This window comes from Thermobia domestica, chromosome 12 (genome assembly GCF_964235325.1).
Source record: "Thermobia domestica chromosome 12, izTheDome1.hap1.1, whole genome shotgun sequence".
NCBI lineage: Eukaryota > Metazoa > Arthropoda > Insecta > Zygentoma > Lepismatidae > Thermobia > Thermobia domestica.
This window is the reverse complement of record NC_137465.1, coordinates 176,618,242-176,638,894: the sequence shown is the minus strand read 5'-3', so window position 1 is coordinate 176,638,894 and position 20,653 is coordinate 176,618,242. Positions and strand designations below refer to the sequence as shown.

The 20,653-nt window shown below is 36.6% G+C and overlaps 1 protein-coding gene across 1 annotated transcript; it reads left to right on the top strand.

Annotated features, from left to right (window-relative positions):
- Positions 1-10,910: 10,910 nt before the first annotated feature.
- On the top strand, positions 10,911-19,831 carry LOC145666188 (F-box only protein 7-like). Its single transcript, XM_081733258.1, has 2 exons — positions 10,911-12,007; positions 19,510-19,831. The coding sequence occupies exons 1-2, from the start codon at positions 10,911-10,913 to the stop codon at positions 19,829-19,831; spliced, it is 1,419 nt and encodes a 472-aa protein (XP_081589384.1).
- Positions 19,832-20,653: the final 822 nt, after the last annotated feature.

Genomic DNA, 20,653 nt, shown 5'->3' with positions numbered 1-20,653 from the left:
TTATCCACAGCTCAAAAATAGACCAGAAAGAGAAAACAAGACTTATACAACTACCTCCAGCCCCCTTCTTTATAAATAGTTTGATCCTTGTTACCTCGGCTTTTGTAAGTTGAAGGAATCCTCCCCGTTGCTTCCACCTACCTTTTTTTATTTTAAAGTTTATCTTGCCATTTAGTTTTTATCAAGTTGTTAAAAATAATTTAAATATTTATTTATTGAAAGGTTGGGTGTTAGCGGATTTAGATAATTTCATCACCGGTGATTTTGTCACCAAAATATTAGCATGTAGATTATTTCGCTCACCGGAAATTTCGACATAGTAATTTCGTTACTTGTAACTTTGTCACCAAAATATTAGCATGCAGGAAATTTTGTCATGGTCATTTTTTCACCTTTGTTGAACTAAGTAGAGACAAAGTAAACGACCGAAACAGCTGACCTTATCTTAATCAAAGTTGGAAAACAATTTAGTTCGTGTTCGACTCTGGAAAATCAAAGTTTCGGATCCTCGAAGCAAGAACAAACAGCAGTAAAATAACACAAGCAAATGTTAAAAGCACAGGCAAAATGGGCCAGTAATGGATTTATATATCACTATTTACAAAAATTAAGTTTTGGCAATATTAAAATTTCAGAACAGAAAATTAGCAAACAAAATATAACTTGTATTAATGCAATAAATGGTTTACATGTTCACTCTACTATAGGAAACAAGGATTTTTTTTTTTTTTTTTTTTTTTTTTGAAACATTTAGTTCCAGTGTTATACGTTAAGCACAAAGACTAGAGCCGTTTCTAAAAGATCTGAAACACTCTTCTAGTTTGCTGTTTGGGTGGTTGCCCCACAGCATCTTGATGAAGCACAGCTGAAACCGTTGCTTCAACTTGTTGAATTTCATGAATAAGCTTCCAAATAGTTGCGTGGGACATTCCTACTAGATCATGAAACTTCTAGTTCCACAATTCACAAATATTATTTATCCTAGAATTGCTGTTAAAGGTAGATTGGTGAACATTCCAATTGTTTGGGGGATATAGATGGGGCACATTACGCACACAAAATTCCCAGACCGAGCTTTAACACGGCGATACGTGTTTGACACGTAAGTGCTATCAAAACAGTCCAGAAGTTCCAGCTCTTCCTCCGAAGTCACTTGTATTAATCGATGCACATCTGCTATTGGAAGAAATGCAAATCTGTTTATTTTCTCGCAAAATAAACGAAAATTTTAATTGCTCTTGTACCGTTCTAAGAGTCCAAGCTCTTGGACCTTCCTCCATATTGACTGAGTCAGGTGAAAAAAGTAACGCTATAAACGAGTTGAATCTCCAAAAGTTGCATTTACACTATAATAAAATCCATTAGCATAGTTACAGGTCCGGATATTCACTAAATTCACTGCACTGATGCACCACCACACGAAACAGTTCTTCATATGAATTTTGTGTCTTGGTCTACATTAGGGCGTATACCTAGTAAAGGAAGTCTCACCTCAAACAACATTTTTTTTTTTTGAGCCATTGAAAAGTTGCGTTCACAATCCATGTTTCACTTTTTAATAGGTTGATAAGGCTATATTTAAAGGAAACATCCAGAAATATTTATACGTTTTTCTTCCTTTATAGAAATTTGTTCTCTTCACATATATCCAATAACAATTTGCTAATGTTTACTCAGAGTTCAAATATAATATAATTCTTTTAATAGCTCTTTAAAAAGGCCACTCTTTTCAAATGACTCTGTTAACTTGGAAGGTCCAAGAGTTTGAACTCAGAGAACGGTACTAGAACGAAGAAAATTTTCGTCTATTCTGCGGGAAAATTAACAGATTGGCGTATCTTCCCATATTTGTTTATTATTTTCTGTTCTGAAATTTTTATATTCGCGAAATTTAATATTTGTAAATAGTGAATAATGAACCCATTAGTGCCCCATGTTGCCTGTGCTTTTAACATTTGCTCAAGCAGACATTATTTTCTCCTACTGGTGCTTGTTCTTGCGTCGATTACCAGAAACTTCAATTTTGCAGAGTTCAACACCAACTGAATTGTTTTCTAAGTTTTATTAAAATAACGTAATCTGTTTGATCGTTTGCTTTGTCTCTATTTAATTCAACAAAGGTGAAGAAATAACCGTGACAAAATTTCCTATATGACAATATTTCTGTGATAGAATTACTGGAAATTTTATCTCTTGTCTCAAATACAATATCTAAAATATGTAACTCTTTATTTAATAAAAATAATATATTTTGATTATGCTGCACAGTTTTGGCAGTTGAAGATTAAAGAAAACAATTTCAAAAACTTTTTCGAGTTCATTCACTGTACTTGTATTATGTTCTAAAAGACACTGGTGATGAAATTATCGTGACATTATTTTCGGTGACGAAATTACCTATATGGTAATATTTTGGTGACAAAATTACCGGTGACGAAATTACCATGACGAATTTTCCGGTGACAAAATTACCGTCGCCCGGTGTTAGCCACTGAGGGCCACAGCGGCTCAGTGCTAAAGCACTTATCTCTTGTGCGTGGGGTCCCTGGTTCAATTCCCGTGCAAATAAGTTTGTGTGTGCAACATCATGTCCGTTGGTTTTCGCAGAGTACTCTCGTTTCCTCCCAAATTTCATTCCACCAATTCTCTCGTCATCATTCACTTGCCTTAATTATTGTATTCTTTAGTCTAAATGGCATAATCGTGGGAAGTTAAACTCAAAGATTTCATTTCAGTATCACAACATGGGTAACTCTGAAGGTGTGACTTCATCTTTATATGCACCTTTACCCGTGTAAAATAATAATAATAATAATAATAATAATAATAATAATAATAATAATAATAATAATAATAATAATAATGTCCAAATATTAAATTAAATCTTAAATTCCTAGTCGAAAGGCATGAGGTTCGATAAGTTTAGCGAGCCTATATGGGAAGTAGAACCCGAACTGCATGAGCTCCCGCCTAGAATCGAACAGGGCGACCCGCACAGAGGACGCGTACGCTGACTATATAGCCACGGAGGAGCTCTCATAATTTGCGAATTCAGATTAGGAAGTATTGGATTTAAATACTTTTTTCTCTGTGCACTCAAAATTAATTATGAATTTTAATTTGGAAATAATGTCTCGTTTTGTGCAATAGGAAATATTAGTTTAGCAGAAATCGTATATTGTATGGAAAGACTGAAATTAGATTGGAATGATGATTTCTGGTGAGTCTACCAGCAAACCTCAGCAACGATTCGCTAGGACAACACAAGAACAGGTTTTCTCTTCTGAAAACAATAAGACCAGACCGGGGAGAAGGCCGTGGAAAGGGCAAGAGACCACCTGCTGCTCGAAAACCCTTTCATCTGAGCCGTTTTTACGCGCCGTATTTACGCTCGAAGTTAAAAGCACCCAGACTTTTCCAGCGTATGAAAATTCGGTACGTAAACGTACGCCAGGTCCCATACACTAACGTATTGACAGCTGCTAACAAGACTAGCGCAAGAAATTTTATGGCTACGGCTGAAAAATACGTTAGTGTATGGCTGGTATAAGTCAACACAGCTAAACACCTTAATTTTATTTACCTGTACTTGTAAAAATTACTGATTACATACATTGAGAATTAGACACATCAAATGCAGAACACCATTAACCTTTTATTCTCAAAAACCTTCATGAAAATTATTATTCTGTTGTCATAGCAACCAAGCAAAATTGCTATCTTCTTTTTAACAACTCACAATATTGGATTATCAATATAAAATCAACATATATGCTACATTTTTCTTCTTCTTCTTCTTCTTATCAACAAATTGTGCACTTTAAGCACCGTTGTCCAAAATAACTACAAGAAAATGGAAGTAATTTATCGCATAGATATACAATATCGTTGTGTATATATGGCTCCTGACGAGGGCTTCTTAAATTGATTACAATTTAAGATAGAATCCTGGACCGTCACATATTCTTACATACATGGTTACCTTACTTTTCGAATAGACCTCATATATATATATATATATATATATATATATATATATATATATATATATATATATATTACAATACATATATTAACTTAATTTTATGTCAACAATAATCTTACATTTATTTAATAATCAATTATATTTGAATTCTATAAATTATCGTCGAAGAGGACTTATTCAAAAATACGATCAACTTGATAATTGTTTTGATCCAAAAACAGATTCTTTTTTAAAATTTAATTCAATATCTTTGGAACTCATTAACGCATTAAACGAAAGTACATTGACATAGTACATAACTTATTCCTTCCATTTGAGCATAAAAGAATTGAAAAGCACAATATTGATAAGTGAAGCGAATTATAAAGAAATCATAAGAATACTCAAAGTAAAACGAAACACAAATTAAACAATATCATATTCAGGAGTAATACAAATAAAGATATTATCATATTAAGAATTAATCTGAAAATTCAACATTATCTATATTGTGAAGTTTTGTCCCATATAGGTGTAGGTAGAGCGTTAATAAAAAGAGTGTCCGTAATCGAACTCCCACTACCAATTTTATTATAAAACTTCTCCATAAAAGTATTTTCACAAAAACTGTACAAATTAATCTCTCTAATATCAAAGGTTAGTTATAGGTGGTCTTTGACCGTAAGGTTGCAGACAGGATCTCTGCAGAGCCCCGTAGCAGGCTAAGCGGAGTGGAATTAGGTACCCAAAGCTCCGAAGTAAGCAGTGGGTAGGTTAGTTGGCCAACAGAGCCTCGAAGCAGGCTAAGCAGCTGAGGTTGAGATTCCCAGTCAGAGCCCCGATCAGGCTAAGCCAGGAGAAAGGATAGGCGTAGTCCCGAAGCAGAGTAGAGGCTCTGAGGGCAGGTTTAGGTTACTCCTAAAGTCCCGAAGCAGACAGTAGGAGGGAAACCAGAAAACTGGTACTGAATTGCCTTTGTCCACCCAATTTATAGGGATCCTTGGGTGGCGGTGGCGCTGTTGCTCCGATGTTGTCTTGTGCTCCGTGGGAGAGGCTAGAAGCCGTCGTCTCCAAGTGATTGTAGATCCATCTGGTGTGAAGTCTTCTTACCGAACTACTGGTGGTGTTTGTAAACACTGACATATGGAATTGTTTGTTTACAACACCACATGGGATATTACACCCACTGGCTTGTTTAAAAATATGCCGAAGGATTATTTTTCTTCTTGTAGGTGTTGTCAACACTGAGGGATCACGCAAAACATCACTGAAAACATTATCAACACTGAAAAAAATCACTTCTCGGAGCAGTAGAAGCTAGCGGAAGAAAGCACTAAACACACAGCAGGATCAGCGCATACTATATGTCACTTCATTTCCCTCGATGTGGGGCTATCTTTAGCTTTGGCATTAATACACATATATTAGTTCACTTATGTAACATTCAACACTATCTATATTAACCTTAGATAAAATTTCTGAAAGAACTAACGTTTTAAATAATTGCATCCATTTACTTTTGGTATATTTTGATGGACGCCATAATTTCAACTCATCAACGTTACGCAAACCTAAAAGTTTATCGGTTTTCACATCCATTAATTCAAAAACTTTAGGGTTAACTTGTCTAGTATATATATAAGGTCCTGCGTATAAATCACAAAACTTATAAATTCCTTTTAATGATGCATCGCTTTGAGGATGCAACCTCGCAAAAACTAGGTTATTTACCTGAATTTTAGATTTACCTGCTTGTTGATGTTCTATTTTCTGATTTTGTAAACGAAATTTTTGAGTCCTACGAAGATGTGCCATACTGACAAGATGTGAATAATCCATTTCATCATCTTCATTAAGTTTAATATTAAAATGTTGCTCTATTGGCTTTACAGAATCTGTTCCATTATGGATATTCGCCGGAGCGACACTTACGGTATTCGAAACCGAATAATTTAAAAAGTAGGTGATTTCTGTAACAGCTTCAAGAAGCAATGATTTTGTAATTAAATAGTCATAAAATTCTGAGCAGCTTTGAGAAAAATTATCTTTACACTGTATGCTATCTCTGCTTTCACAACTAACAACAGGCGATTGCCACTATCGGACCAAATATTTCCCGTAATAGAGAACACACGTACCGTGAAAGCAATACTTACGGGAATACATAATACACAATACCTGGGCCATTTTTCTAACAGATGAGTCAGAGAAGGATAAAGAGAAAGCCACCTGGTTAGTACATGACGCAAAATTTTTTGCCATTCTAACTCAACAAACTCATAGAATTCCTTTAACTTAGTGATATTGTTTGTTGAAGTTGAGAATTCATTATATGTTTTCATAAGAAGTGCTTCAACATCCATGGCACCAAGAGCTTTGCCGGCTTGTTTAGCTACATTGTGAATAACATGACAGTTGCAATTTGTAGCGATCAAGTTAGGATTGTCTTTCTTTAAGTTTTGGCAAACCAATCAGTGTTTCCTATAATTAACAGCTGCATTGTGTGCCGTGTATGTAGTTACATTTTTGATATCCAAATTGTTGCCTTTTAAAATAGTTCTTATGCAATCTGCAATTGCATCGGAAGTTTCATTGCTCTCCGTGCAAAAATCTAGAATTCGGGTACATATTCCATCTTAGAATGAAATTGCATACAAAGAGGGAAAATCTTTCGATCTTGTTAGATGCATCACTTCAAATTGAAAAATGGGATTTGCGCAATTCTTCATGAATGGTTTCCACCGAATGAGGCGCTAAAACATTACAAACTACACTCTCGCATTTTGTTCGACCACAGGACAATTTACTAGCTACAGTATTTTTGAATCTGGGATGCATTTCCGCAAGTTTAGAGTTACAGTCCATTGAGGAATAACAATGATGGTGCTGAGTATGATGAAATACTTTGGCAACTTCAGCTGCAGTCACCTTATTTTCTTCAATGGTGTTCTTCAGTACATTAGTTAACACTTTACTTTCTCTCGCACTCCGTACTATTATTTTATGTTTCTCGGATAATTCATAAGCTTTCACGACTTTAGACCATCCCATATTTACGGCTTATGTATTATGATACAGATATGAAATGTAAATTTATAAATTTTCATTTTCCCATACATTTGGCGTCCGGAGTAGATGTTGCTCCGGACGAATTGTTTAATTCCCAGAATGTCCGGGTCAAACCCAGACGGGTGGTAACCCTAAGATACAAATCCTTCCAACACTCATTAACTGGTTGTCCCGAACAGAAATCTTAAACCTTTAATGTTATAAAGTGGGGCATCTTGCCTTCGATTTCACTGGGGCAACTTTCCCAATTTTGAAGCAAAGACGCCGCAGTCGATCACGTGACATACTCATGGACGCAGAAACACAACAAAACACATTAGCGTTTGTAAAAGACTAAAGTTCTTAAGCAATTTTGTTTTACTCATACACTTCTATTTAACTACCGTCAAAAGCATTACTACGTTTCACTCTCTAAAATTATAGACACTGAAATAACAGTAACTTAGCTTTGTGAACAGGCCTGAACAAAAGCAGCTTCTTTCACCGATGCAACTTCCACATATATTTACCCAAGACTGTGTACCCTTTCACGCGCATGGCAAGTCCTATGACCACGAGCAACAGGCCTTGAGCAATTCGAGCAGGGGCGTCTTCACTCAGTGGGGCATCTTTACCCAAGATACTATATATATTTGAAACAAAACTGAAAAACTGAAGTACGTATTTGCGACACTTATAAAAATAATTCAATGAACAAACAATAACAAAACAAAATCAAGATCACTAATCAAGTTTCCTATTTGTTACTAATAACGACTGATACTCTTCTTCTTTTGGACAAACACTTCAACTTATTAAGGAGACACCATCCCCTCGTGCCCCTCTGATTTCCACTCCTTCTTTGATTTCAGAATTTTAGGCCGTACGGCAATTTTCGCCCGAGCCCCTTTGTGGCGAGGCCTCCTTGACCTAGGATCCTTTTGACTCGCACTCTTGTCGCACGGGGTCCTTCGACTTAGGTCCTTTTGTAGTGGAGCCTTTCTCAAGCTGGCTCCTTTTGACCTGGCCTTTTAGACGTGGAGTCGTTTTGACTTGGGCATGCTGTCCTCGTCCCTCTGACATGGAATTCAGACTAAAGCCTGTGACAAACATCTTGGCATTTCAGCTAAACGAATAAAAAGCAGGCTCTGATCTGACGCGACATTGCCGAGTGCTAAGGAGTGTGGCAATGGCTAAGCAGACGAACTACAAGCGCGATTAGGTGACAGAGGATAGACGTGGGCGTGTACAAAATAAACGTGGCAATACCGCTGGCGTCTCATTTGCTAGTAGCATTTAAAGGGAACTTGGAGCGCCGCCTTCAAATGCCAAGATGTTTGTCACGCCGTTTAGTAATCACACACTCGGAAACATAAAATACATCTGTATTACATTATGCAGAAATATTCCGGCAATGAAATTAATATCTAATACAGTCTTTCATGTTCACCCCTAACCTGCATCCAGGTTCGCTTTAGAAGAGCTTAGCTGTTATGGGTTAAACTGCCTACAAAATCACTCTTGACATGAACTAGAGTACGTTTGCTCTATCTTGGCACGTTTCCAGCCAGTGCACTTGGTTGGCTTTTAAAGTACTTTCTGCTGGCATTCACGTGAAGTTTTAATTCAATAGCCGTCTTATTGGCTTTGTCGTGTAGGTGACGTTAGTTGTCAGCCAGCCCATCAAATGAGGTCATTGCTATTTGGCGGGTATTTCAACTGCTTAGTTGCCACACGCGAACACGTGTGTTAGGGTAGGGACATGCCGAAGATACCTCGCGATCGAGGTCGAGGTATAAGTCGCGGTCGCAGCCTCGATACTGGCACAAACCCATGTATTCAAATAGGTAAGCGCATGCCGAAGATGTACGCTACATCGCGACCTAGAGGTCGACCGCGAGGGTGAATTAGTGGTCGTGATGATGAACAACTGAGTTTGTTTTTACATCGATGTTCAACGGAAGCATCGCTGTGGCTAGTGTTCTCATTGGCTCTCCCTGAAGCGTTACACGGAATAAAGTCTTCATTTGTTAAGAATTTCGTATGCAGAGGATTGTGTGTGTGTCTATGCTTGAGAGGTTTTGTTGCACTATTATATTTTATTATGAAAGACATAATAGAACTAATGAGGAATGCTTCAGCATGAAGAAACACAAACAACATCATAATAGTCACGTTTTAATAGAGAATGGAAGGAAATAGCAACTGAAATGGGAATGTAAGATAAGTTATTTATTTGAGAATTATGCTGTAGCTTAGTATTATATAAAGATATAAAGCAGTGGTGGTCACAGGGAGGGGGCTTTTGGGCTTAAGTCCGTAAATTGTATAATTTTTTTTTAAAAAAGAAACTACTCTTAATCATATCTATACTTAAAAACTCCACGCCCCTCCCCCAATTCCGAGATAAATAAAAAGGGTTTCTTCTAAATTCATTATTGATATAAGGTAAAAAAAAAAAAATACCTGTAAAGACAGGCACGTATTCATAGGGAGGAAACGTCGAATAATGGAATTGCAGTGCCTAAACTTCATTTGCTGCAGTTAATACCCCCTCTACCTCGAAACCTGAAGACATGCCTGATTTATTTATTTATTTATTAAATTTTACTGGGAAACAATTTCTCGCCTGAGTGCTGAAAGAGAGCATTTTCTTCGCAGAAAATTGAATAAAAGGTAAAAATCTTTGATTTAGAATATTGATAGAGATGAACAAGAGATGACTCAAATATTTTGCGAAACAAGAGACGAGACTTTGGTATTTCTCATATCTCGTGTCGTGTCCATCCCTATTTATAAACTGTTTGGTCCTTTCAATTTCAAAATGTGGTTTCGCAGTGATTTTTATGCACTGACGGAATAATTTCACATGCGTCACAGCAATGTTTCTCCTTAAACTGAGAACTTAACAGCGAGGGTGCGACCTCCTCGCTACGTGCGGCCTTCATCCATCGCGACCTAGACATCGACGTAGCGACCGACTTAAAGCTCGACCCAGGGCGGTAGCCAGGCCAAAAATGTAGGGGGGGTGCTGAAGTTAGGAGGACCCGATTCAACTATACTATAGTTCATCACCATATTATAGTTCATTTGCAAGCCTACCGTGAAAATTTTAGGGGGGGCCATTCCCCCTAGACCCCCTGGATACGGGCCTGTCACGACGTCGATAGTGAGGTATCTTCGGCATGTCCCTACCCTTACAGGGACCTGTGAGTGGTGTGGCGTTTTGCTGTAGCGTATTGTAACTGTCAACTTAATCGTGGCATGGCAACAATGCGTTACAGACATATCCATCCTTTAGACAGGAAGCGTGCCAAGATAAGACAAACTTACTCTATAGGCTTAGTCAAAAAGATTAAAGCTCCCGCGAGTTAAAGGTCGTGCGATAGCCAGCCACGTGTGCGATGCGCAGATAGGGATATCGTGCGCCGAAAGCCCCGGGAGAAGCCGTGCATCGTTCCCGCCCGATGTGCTACGGTGAACACCGAAGCTATCATGCCACAAAATCCTCATCATACATTTTTCATTGTCTTCCAAAATTTTTTTTACATTCGACGTAATTTTCATTTCTTACACAATGTTCTTTTAAAATAATATTACATATTCCTTCTGTAAATTTTAAAATCTATGGTTGCAATTTCTATACTTTCCCCTATTAACAGATTTTCCTCGTTTTCCACATCTATTTTTAATTCCTCGTTTAACAACTCAATTACACCGAATTTTCCTATTCGTACCGTTTCCCTTTGTAGTCTAAAACATCTGAGAAGACAAAATGCATTTAAAAAATTGAGCATCAACATGCGAAAATCTATCTTCAATTGTTTAGTTGTATGTGTATTGCAAATTGGGTTAGTGTGTATTCACTCACCTATAAATTAAGAAATGGAACGAAAATATGAAGTTTAAATTGGAACTTTATGATCCTTGTCAGTGTACAGCCGAAATTTTGGATACTACACAATCATGCAAAGAACTAAGAGATAGTCTAAGGAAAAAATTAAGTGAGTGTGGCCTTACTACAGGCAACTTCAGGATAATTCGGAAGGATAATGAAGTGTTCGAATGTGAAGATGAAACCCCTTTATGTGATTGTGGTATCTGTCAGGGTGAAATTTTGATTGTGAAGTTAGAAAATGGTGAGTTAGTAAATTCCGCCTTAGAAAATCAAAGCTCAGGTGCAAGTGCAGATGATGCGTCAATGGTACAAGAAGAATGTACGGATTGTACTATGCAAGAAGTCGACAATTGCGAAGAAACGTGTACACCTGCTGAAAGTAGTAGCAGTTTAAACATCAATCGATTTCTCAGTAAGCCAATTTTTATTAGTGAAAGTGACAGCGTAGAAGTTCCTGAAAATCTAGAACGCCTTATCTCATCCCTTGATGATGACACTTCACAAAATCCTCGGGATTTGCTAGTGACAGTTTTATATACAATGATGCTTGAATCAGGCTTTATTCCGGTTGAACTACCATTCGGTGTGGATGAGTCTCAGTACATCAATGGAGAAAATCCTCATGAATTTAATGTACATAATTTGCAATTATATCAAAGTGTGCCATTAGGTTGGAAAGACCCTTGTGGTTTGTACAAGATCTCATTTGTCATAAGACCATTGTTTCAGTATCTTTGTAGATTGGTTATTGTTCCTGTAGAGAATACTCTTATTATTAATTTATTGGTCGCAAAAATTGATAAAGGGTTTAGCATAGGATTATCGAGTACAAAATATGTTACTAATCCTACAGCGTCTGTAGTCGCGGCAAAATTTCAAAATTTGAAAGAGCTTTCTGTGCTTTTTAAGAATCAGATTACGTTCCCAACACGCACTTCTATACTTGCTGAGGTCGGAATAAATTATGCAAGTTTGCCCGGGTTGCCAAATGAAATAAAGTTGAAGGTACTCAAATTTCTCCCAGTACCTTCATTGCTTCAATTATCAGAAACATGTCAAGACATGTATGCATTAGCCTGTGACCAAAGCCTTTGGAGGTATTTTATGTTTCGAGATTTTCCTTACGAAGCAGGGCGAATATTACAGAGAGAGGGGGCTATAGATTGGAAAGAAAAATACAAGGCAAAATATGAAAGAAAAAAGAGAATTGAGAGAACTCAAATGCGAAGGCAAACTCTAGCTCAAATACTGCCAGTTTCAATAACAGATGTTGATCTTTTTCCGTATTTGTTGGAGCGACCATTTGGTATTGGAAGACAAACACGAAGAAGGTTATTTGAATATTTTCCCCGTTTTTGATAGCTTAAGTCATAATTTGTACAGCATTCTTTTTTGTATATTATTATTGTAAAATAGTGCTAAAATGAATATTTAGATAACAATATATATATATTGAGTGCTCATTAAAAAGCGATCACTATTCATAAGTTCCGTGTAGTGCTAAAAAGTTGTGCTTATGTAAGCTTAAATGTCATTTGAAGCCTTTTTTTTTAAATAATTTTTCACATTTACTGCAAACTAGTTTAATGTTATTCAGCTTAACTGTATATTAACACTGGCCCAGCAATGAAATTGTAACACTTAACGATTTTCGTGTGGCTGTCACTTAAACATTCTTACCTCTGTGATGAATACTACACAACGCAAAACCAAAATAAATAATTGTATTTTTGAAATATCATTGCATCCATTAGGTCATTTCCTTATGATTTATTTCATGAAAGTTTTGTGTGTGTGTGTGATTTGTATGTAGTATAACAGTAAAAGTGTAAAAAGCTGTAGGCCTACTTCAGGTAAGTCCATTAAATAGTTACAGTGAAGTTAATTGTTATAGGTCTAACTTTACTAGCTATTTAAGATAGCTACGTTTACTACACCACGGGGATTTGTACTCATGTAGTATAATAGTTGTTAGCTGGTAACGTGATTTTAAAAGTATAACAGCGAAGCCAAAAAATAAGCAATTAAAAAAGAAAAGAAAAGAAAAAAATAATATTAGGGTATTATTTAGTTTTTCTCTCAAATTACTTGGTAGTGACCACGCTTCATAATTGTGATGAGTATAAATACAGTGTAGACGTATGGAATAAAAGCCACAGTGCATAGAACACAAAACCAACTTGTGCTAGGTGGTTACTAAAAAGCACGAATGCTATCTAACCGAGCCAGAGTCGGAGCGCAGCAGGGGAACCCGAGCGTAAGCGAGGCGGTAGGTATATGCATAAAAGGGAGTTGGCTGGTTTAAACCAGCTGTGTTTTTTTTTTATTAGAAAAAAAACTGGTTTAAACCAAAAAACGAAAAATGTTCGTAAAAGTGTAACTATTCGTAAAATCTTGATGAACATACATTTGTTTCACTCCCGTATATTATTCGTATTATATTCAGATCTAAATTCCCTATTCATTACTTAAAGAGATTATACTATAAAAGCAAATTTTTTATAAGTTTATGGATGTTTCTTTTGTGATTTTTTAATAGTTTGTTATTATTGTTATGTAATTGGAGTCAAAGGAAAGTTCTAAATATTGTTTCGTTTCAATAATGTTTACTATTGATAAAATGCATGGAAATGCCGTACTTTGTTGGGAGGGGGGTCATACAAACCCCACGAGAGGCATTTATTGAAATCAGAAGTCTCTTTGGTATCTATAAATGGGTCAGAGCGAAAGTGGACTCAAATAATTCGTATCTTTATTCACTTTTCTTGCTGTTATGCAGGGTTGGCAAAAGCCATGGTTTTTATTGAAAAAAATGGTTTAAACCAGGTTTCTTTGGTTTAAATAATTTGCATAATATATTTATATCACATATGGACAGAAATAAGTTCGTTCCGCTTTGGTGTTATTATACAAGAACCGGGTTATGCTGGAAGGGGTTACATAAGCTTAAAGCGGAATCCAAACCGCTTCTCGGCTTACATCCGGGAGAAATTGTCCTCCATTTGGACTCGAGACCGGGAGTATTTGGCCACAAATGCTATACGTCTGCTGACTCACTCACGAAGGACTCCTGATAAAAAAAAATACGTTGTATTATTCTTTACATACTTGTTAATATATTTGTCAAGAGTCATTTCAGAAGGACAAAAAGATAAACTGTTCCCCAAGTGAAACCATTATACAGAATTACATATGGACAATTTCAAAATACTGAAGAGTACTGAAGAACTAAATTAGTCCAACTTAGTTCACTACGACTTTTATTAGTCCAAGTTAAAAAATACGACGACTTGATTTGCATATGAGTAAGAAAAGAAATAGAGATACGAATTATTTGAGTCCACTTTGGCTCTGACCCACTTATACATAAATAGATACCAAAGATACTTTTGATTTCCATAAATGCCCCTCTTGGTGGTTTGTATGACCCCCTCTCCCCAAAAAAAGTATGACATTTCCATGTATTTGATCAATAGCAAACATGATTAAAACGAATCAATATTTAAAATTTTTCTTTGATTATAGTTGGATAACAATAACTATAAAAAATCATAAAAGAAAGATTCATAAACTTATTAAAAAAAAAAAAAAAAAACAGAAGTTGCTTTTGTAGTATAATCCCTTTTGAGTAATGAATGGGGAATTTAGGTCTGAATATAATACGAATTATATACGGAAATGAAACGTGATAACCACAAATGTGTGTTCATCAAGATTTTAAGAACACTTACACTTTTATGAACATTTTTCGTTTTTTGGTTTAAACTTTTTTTGAAAAAAACAAACAAAAAAACAGCTGGTTTAAACCAGCCAACCCTGCTGTTATGCAAAATAAGTCCTTGTATTTCTTTAACTTGGACTAATAAAAGTCGTAGTGAACCAACTTATACTAACTTAGTTCTTCTGTACTCTGCAGTACTTTGAAACTGTCCATATGTAATTCTGTATAATGGTTTCACTTGTGCAATTGTTTACCTTTTTGTCTTTCTGAAATGACTCTGACAATTATATTAACAAGTATGTAAAGTTCAGTACAACGTATTTTTATCAGGAGTCTGGTGAGTGAGTCGGCAGACGTATCACATTTGTGGCCCAGTAGTCCTGGTTTCGAGTTCAAATGAAGGACAATTTCTCTCGGATGTAAGCCGAGAAACGGTTTGGTTTCCGCTTTAAGCTTATGTGACCCCTTCCAGCATAACCCGGTTGTTGCATAATAATACCAAGGCAAAACAAACTTATTTCTGTTCATGTGTGATATAAATACATAGAGCAAATTTTTTAAAGCAAAAATATCTGGTTAAGAAAAAGGGATTTTTTTTTTTCAATAAAAACCATGGTTTTTGCCAACCCTGTTTATAACAGCTCACTATAAGTCATAGTACCGGCTCTGGAGCCGTCGAGGTACTAAATGCTATTCTAATATTGTTTAATTTCATAGTTCACAGCTTCATCTTTCGTAGGCCTGGATAGGTGGATGAACATGTTATTTATTTAAGATATTATTTTTATTTAAAGAAAGTAATTGACGTATCTTAAATATTATTTAAAATTATAATATGGATCCATATTCTTTATTGCATCCTGAACATTTTCAGTCATTTATTTTCGGACGTTTTTCAACAGCTGGAGTCACATGCATAAAAATCGAATCACATTAGAAAACTCTTTAGGGTGCAAGGGTTCTAAAATTGAGCAAGTGGGTTTCATTTCACAGTATGAAACTATGGTAGACTTTCAAACTATGTGAATTCAATGCTCAAACTTGAGGCAGTGCATCTGTAACTGCTGGTTGCAATAGAGGAGTAAGTTCAAGGATAGATTATTTTCCTCGGACGCTGAATCAATGTGAAAATGATATTAGTTGGTATCATACTGTATTTACTCTATGGGGATTAACGTTGAAAGGGGAAATGGTAATTGATATCTATTAAGTTCGCGTTGCAATAAAAATAATAAAATCAGAGATGAAACATATTTTTCCTACTGAATCCATATATATATGTAAATTGCTTGTCGCTAACTATTTCCCCTATATTCATTACACGATCAGTGTTGTAATCGAATAAAAGTACATTTTCACTACTTGTGGTTTCAACAGATAGGTCGGGTTCTAAATCTTCACACCCTTTCGTTCCTTGACACCCTTTATCTTTTTTGCTCTATGGAAATAAATATTGGAACCGGAAGTACTAGTAAATTTCCAATGACCTTCGGTTTTGGTAGTGTGTATTGGTATGTTCTCTTGAGACGCTGAGTCGATTACTAAAATTGCTTCTTGCTATCTATCACCGATCAACGTGTTAAAACCGGAAACGGTTGATTTCTACCACTTCCGGTTTGAATAGAAGGTTAACGAAAGGTTTTAGGTCCATCCTTGAGACGCTTAATCGATTGTAAAAGATCGGTATCGCTTACCATTATTGTACTATGGAAATCAATATGGGAACTTAAAGTACTAGTAACTTTCATCTATTTCTTGTTTCGGTAGAACTTTACAGGTGGTGATGGTAGGTTTTCTTGAGACGCTGAACTAATCGAAAAGAAAGAATAGAAACGCTTGTCATTTTAGTCTATGTCAATACGCTTGTCAAATCAGTTACCATTTTTGTTCTATAGAGTTGAAAGTTAAAACCGGAAATGGCTGGTTTCTAACATTTCAGTTTTTAATAGAGACTCAACGGAGATGGAACCTATTCCTGAGTTGCTGAATCGATTACAAAAAACCGCTTTTCGATAACTTTTAGCGTTATTGCTATCTGTAAATTAGTATTAAAATCGAAAGTAATACTAAATTTCAACCACTTCCGGTTTTAGCCGAGTTTATGGATGGCGATATGTTTTCTTGATACGCTGAATCGACTTGCAAAATACCACTTATCGCTGTCAGTTACCGTTTTTGTTCTACGACGAAAAACGTTAAAAGCAGAAATAACTTAATTCAACCACTTTCGGTTTGAATTGCAGATCAACGGAGGAGATGAAACCCATTCTTGGGAACGCTGAATCGATTGCAAGAAGCCGCTTTTCGATAACTTTTAGCGTTATTGATATCTGGATATTAGTATTAAAATCGAAAGTAATACTAAATTTCAACCACTTCCAGTTTTAGCAGAATTTGCGGATGGCGGTGATATGTTGTTGTGATATGCTGAATCGATTTGCAAAAGACCACTTATCGGTGTCAGTTACCGTTTTTGTTCTACGGCGAAAAACGTTAAAAGCAGAAATAACTTAATTCAACCACTTTCGGTTTGAATTGCAGATCAACGGAGAAGATGGAACCCATTCTTGGGAACGCTGAATCGATTGCAAGAAGCCGCTTCCTAATATCTTTTACCATTTTTACTCTTTCTCGCGACAGACAGACTGACATATAGTTATTCTATAAGACTTCCGACAATTACGTGATTTTGAGTCGAGCGTTTCTTTCAGCAGCGAGGCTATATAAGACATGGACCTACACCTTAACCCTTATCCGGGCAAGACATTTTTGTAACGTAAACGGGCAACCGGGGCCTGTGAGGCCCAGTATATATTTTAAGTGCAGAACACTCAAAATCAATGCCTATTGTCACTTACTGTTTAGACTAGTCTAGAATATACCGGTATATACTTTTGTCAAGTAGCGAAACTTCGTGTCACGCTTTTGTAAGCCAAGCAGAATAGCAAATCCGGTCCAGACATTTTTGTAACGTAAACGGGCAACCGGGGCCTGTCAGGCCCAGTATATATTTTAAGTGCAGAACACTCAAAATTCAATGCCTGTTGCCGCATACTGTTCCCACTAAAGGTTACAATAGTCACGTGTTCAATATATAATTATGGGACAATTTGATCTAATATTTGACAGGAATTTCACTAAAGTTATACGGGGCCTCCTAGGCCCCGGTTGCCTGGTTACGTCAGGAAAAGATTTTCAAATTAAAAAAAAAAAAAAATTAGCTTTACCAACTCGATAAGTTCATGATTTTAACTTCGACGAAAGATAGAAGAATTTGGTATTTTATGTCTTCGAAATATGTATGGTTATTGAGAAATTTTAGAAAAATGAAGCTACTGGGCCTGGGAGGCCCCGGTTGTCCGGATAAGGGTTAATGTGGAATCCGAACCACATAAGTTCCTACCAGAACTCGGGTCTCCCGCGCCAAAGGCGCGTACGCTACCGCTTAGCCACGAGGGAGTTCTGAGCATAGCATAGATTGAAAACCTATAAAAAAAAAGAAAAAAAAAACTGACTGACTTCTTGATAAACTTGTTTTTGTAGAAAAAAGTTTGCAAAGGTTTTTTGATGAAAGTATTAAAATCTCTGATAATTACTAATCGGCATGATGCGGTGCATATTTTTTACGGTAAATGAAAATGTCGAAAAGTCAATCTCTATTTATCCAAGGGGGCCACGGTGGCTCAGTGGTAGAGCGTTCACGTAAAACTCAAAGATTTCATTTCATTTTCTATTTATCCAACATGTTGGATATTTTCAAGTGTGACAATTTTTAAGGAGTTTGGCTGACCAAAACTTTTTTTATATAAAGCGACATAAATCAAGTATTTCCTGTTTTAGCATTGACCTACCTAGAATACAAACCGTAATAGGTAGCTGCAAGCGATTTTCTGTAATCAAATAAGCTTCCTAAGAATATATTCAATCTCCACTCAAATCAGAAGTGGCGGAAATCAACCGCTTCTGGTTTTATCGTTTATCTTATAGAAATCTACTACCACTTCTAGTTTCAGTATTGAGAAAATATCGCGCCAATTGCTTCCCGTGACTTTGTTGTTTACTGTACATTCTCCATTAGTTCTATCAAGAAATCTCTGCAGAAACCTTCTGTACAAAGATGCCAGTTTTTAATATTTTTTTCTTAATTTTAGAACTCTTGCATCTGAAGAGCAGGGTATGTTCATAAAATGATTAGATTTCTATGTGAGTGACTGAAACTTTTCAGGAAAACTGTTAAAGATGAAATAAACAAGGTAGCCTACACTACATTTTTTTTTTAAAGTCACTTGTGTTTTCTAAACTGAAATTTGCTTATTGGTTTATGTTGACAATCTCAAGATGACTTCAATTGAATGGCTGTATACTGTAAATAAAATTTATTGAGGTTCATCAAATTCTGAGGTAAGAAATATGTAAAACTTTGGAATTTTTGTATCTAGAAACAAACAATTTTATTTTTGACAGAATTTATGCGGAAAAAAGGATTGGCAACGCGTATTGCTTTGTTTCCTTGGATAACGAACATTGTAATTAATTATATCGAACCTCATATTTTTACAATTGGGCGAACTTAGGTACGTATGTACTTCTATCAAATCGATGATGCATAAGGGTTTGGAACTTAAATAGTGGCAACACTGCTGTGGAGACACTATACAATGAAATGTACTAGTGGCGCTGATAGCGCACGTTGTTGACATATCTACCTAACCTCCGAGCAAAGAGACTCGTCCGTCCCACGTCACCGGCAGGTGCACAAGGGAGGGAAGCACAGTCGCTTGTGAGCGAGCGGTCTAACGTAAAGTGTAAAGTGTGGGTAAAAGCCTTCAACGAAGGTCGGCAAACTGTGGCAGACATGCATCGGGCAGGTCGTCCTAGCGTCTCTGAAGAAGAAGTGCAAGCTGTTGCAGCGTTAGTGGACAGTGATCGACGCCTGACGATTCGTAAGCGCGTCTACGAAACCGAATTAGCGCATACAACTGTGCTTCGCATCCTGAAGGAACGCCTGGGCATGCGCAAAATTGCATCACGGTGGGTTCCGCTTGATTTGACGGAAATGCAGAAATGGATGCGTTACGACGCTGCTCAAACGCCCAGTGTGGTGAAAGTTATGGTGATTCTCGTGTATGACTGTGATGGTGTTATCCTAACGCATTACGTTCCTCCAGGGCAGACTGTTAATGCCCAGTATTACTGTTAGTTTTTGAAGCATCACCTGCGACCAACCTGCTTCTTCTTCAGAGACGCTAGGACGACCTGCCCGATGCATGTCTGCCACAGTTTGCCGACCTTCGTTGAAGGCTTTTACCCACCGTGCCAGTTCTGTGCGGCAATGCCGATTCCCCACACGCCTCTTGAAGCCCTTGATGACACTGTTGTGCTGTACGACCTCACATTCAATCTTGATCCAACTCCGTTGTTCCTGTTTCGAAAACATAGTGGCACCTTTACGTTAGGCCGCTTGCTCAAAAGTGACTGTGCTTCCCTCGCTTGTGCGCCTGCCGGTGACGTGGGACGGGCGAGTCTATTTGCTCGGAGGTTAGGTAGGTATGTCAACGACGTGCGCTATCAGCGACACTAGTACATTTCATTGCATAGTATCTCCAGAGCAATGTTGCCACTATTTAAGTTCCAACCCTCGTGTATATATATATATATATATATATATATATATATATATATATATATATATATATATATATATATATATATATATATATATAACAACTACAATGGTTTCTCCTATAAAATTTCAATACTACATACCACGATAAAATTTACCATAGATTTAGAAAAAGAAGGCACGTTAAATTATCCAGATTTAATCCATCCATCTTTATATTGATAGAAAAAGATGCAGTTTCCAACAGTTGTCTACCTGAAACGAAACATTAGCAACTCACGTATTCAGAGCGAATTAGTGATCTCATATCTAGCAGACAAATGTTTGAATACATTTCTTTATAAAGGTTTACCGTTTAGTTGGTCTAGATGGTACGGTACGGTAACGGAAATCAGAAAT

Coding starts and splice junctions, on each gene's coding strand:
- LOC145666188 (XM_081733258.1), top strand. CDS start 10,911: ATGAAGTTTAAATTGGAACTTTATGATCCTTGTCAGTGTACAGCCGAA. Junction 12,008..19,509: donor TGTGACCAAAGCCTTTGGAG/GTATTTTATGTT, acceptor AGGTCGTCCTAG/CGTCTCTGAAGAAGAAGTGC.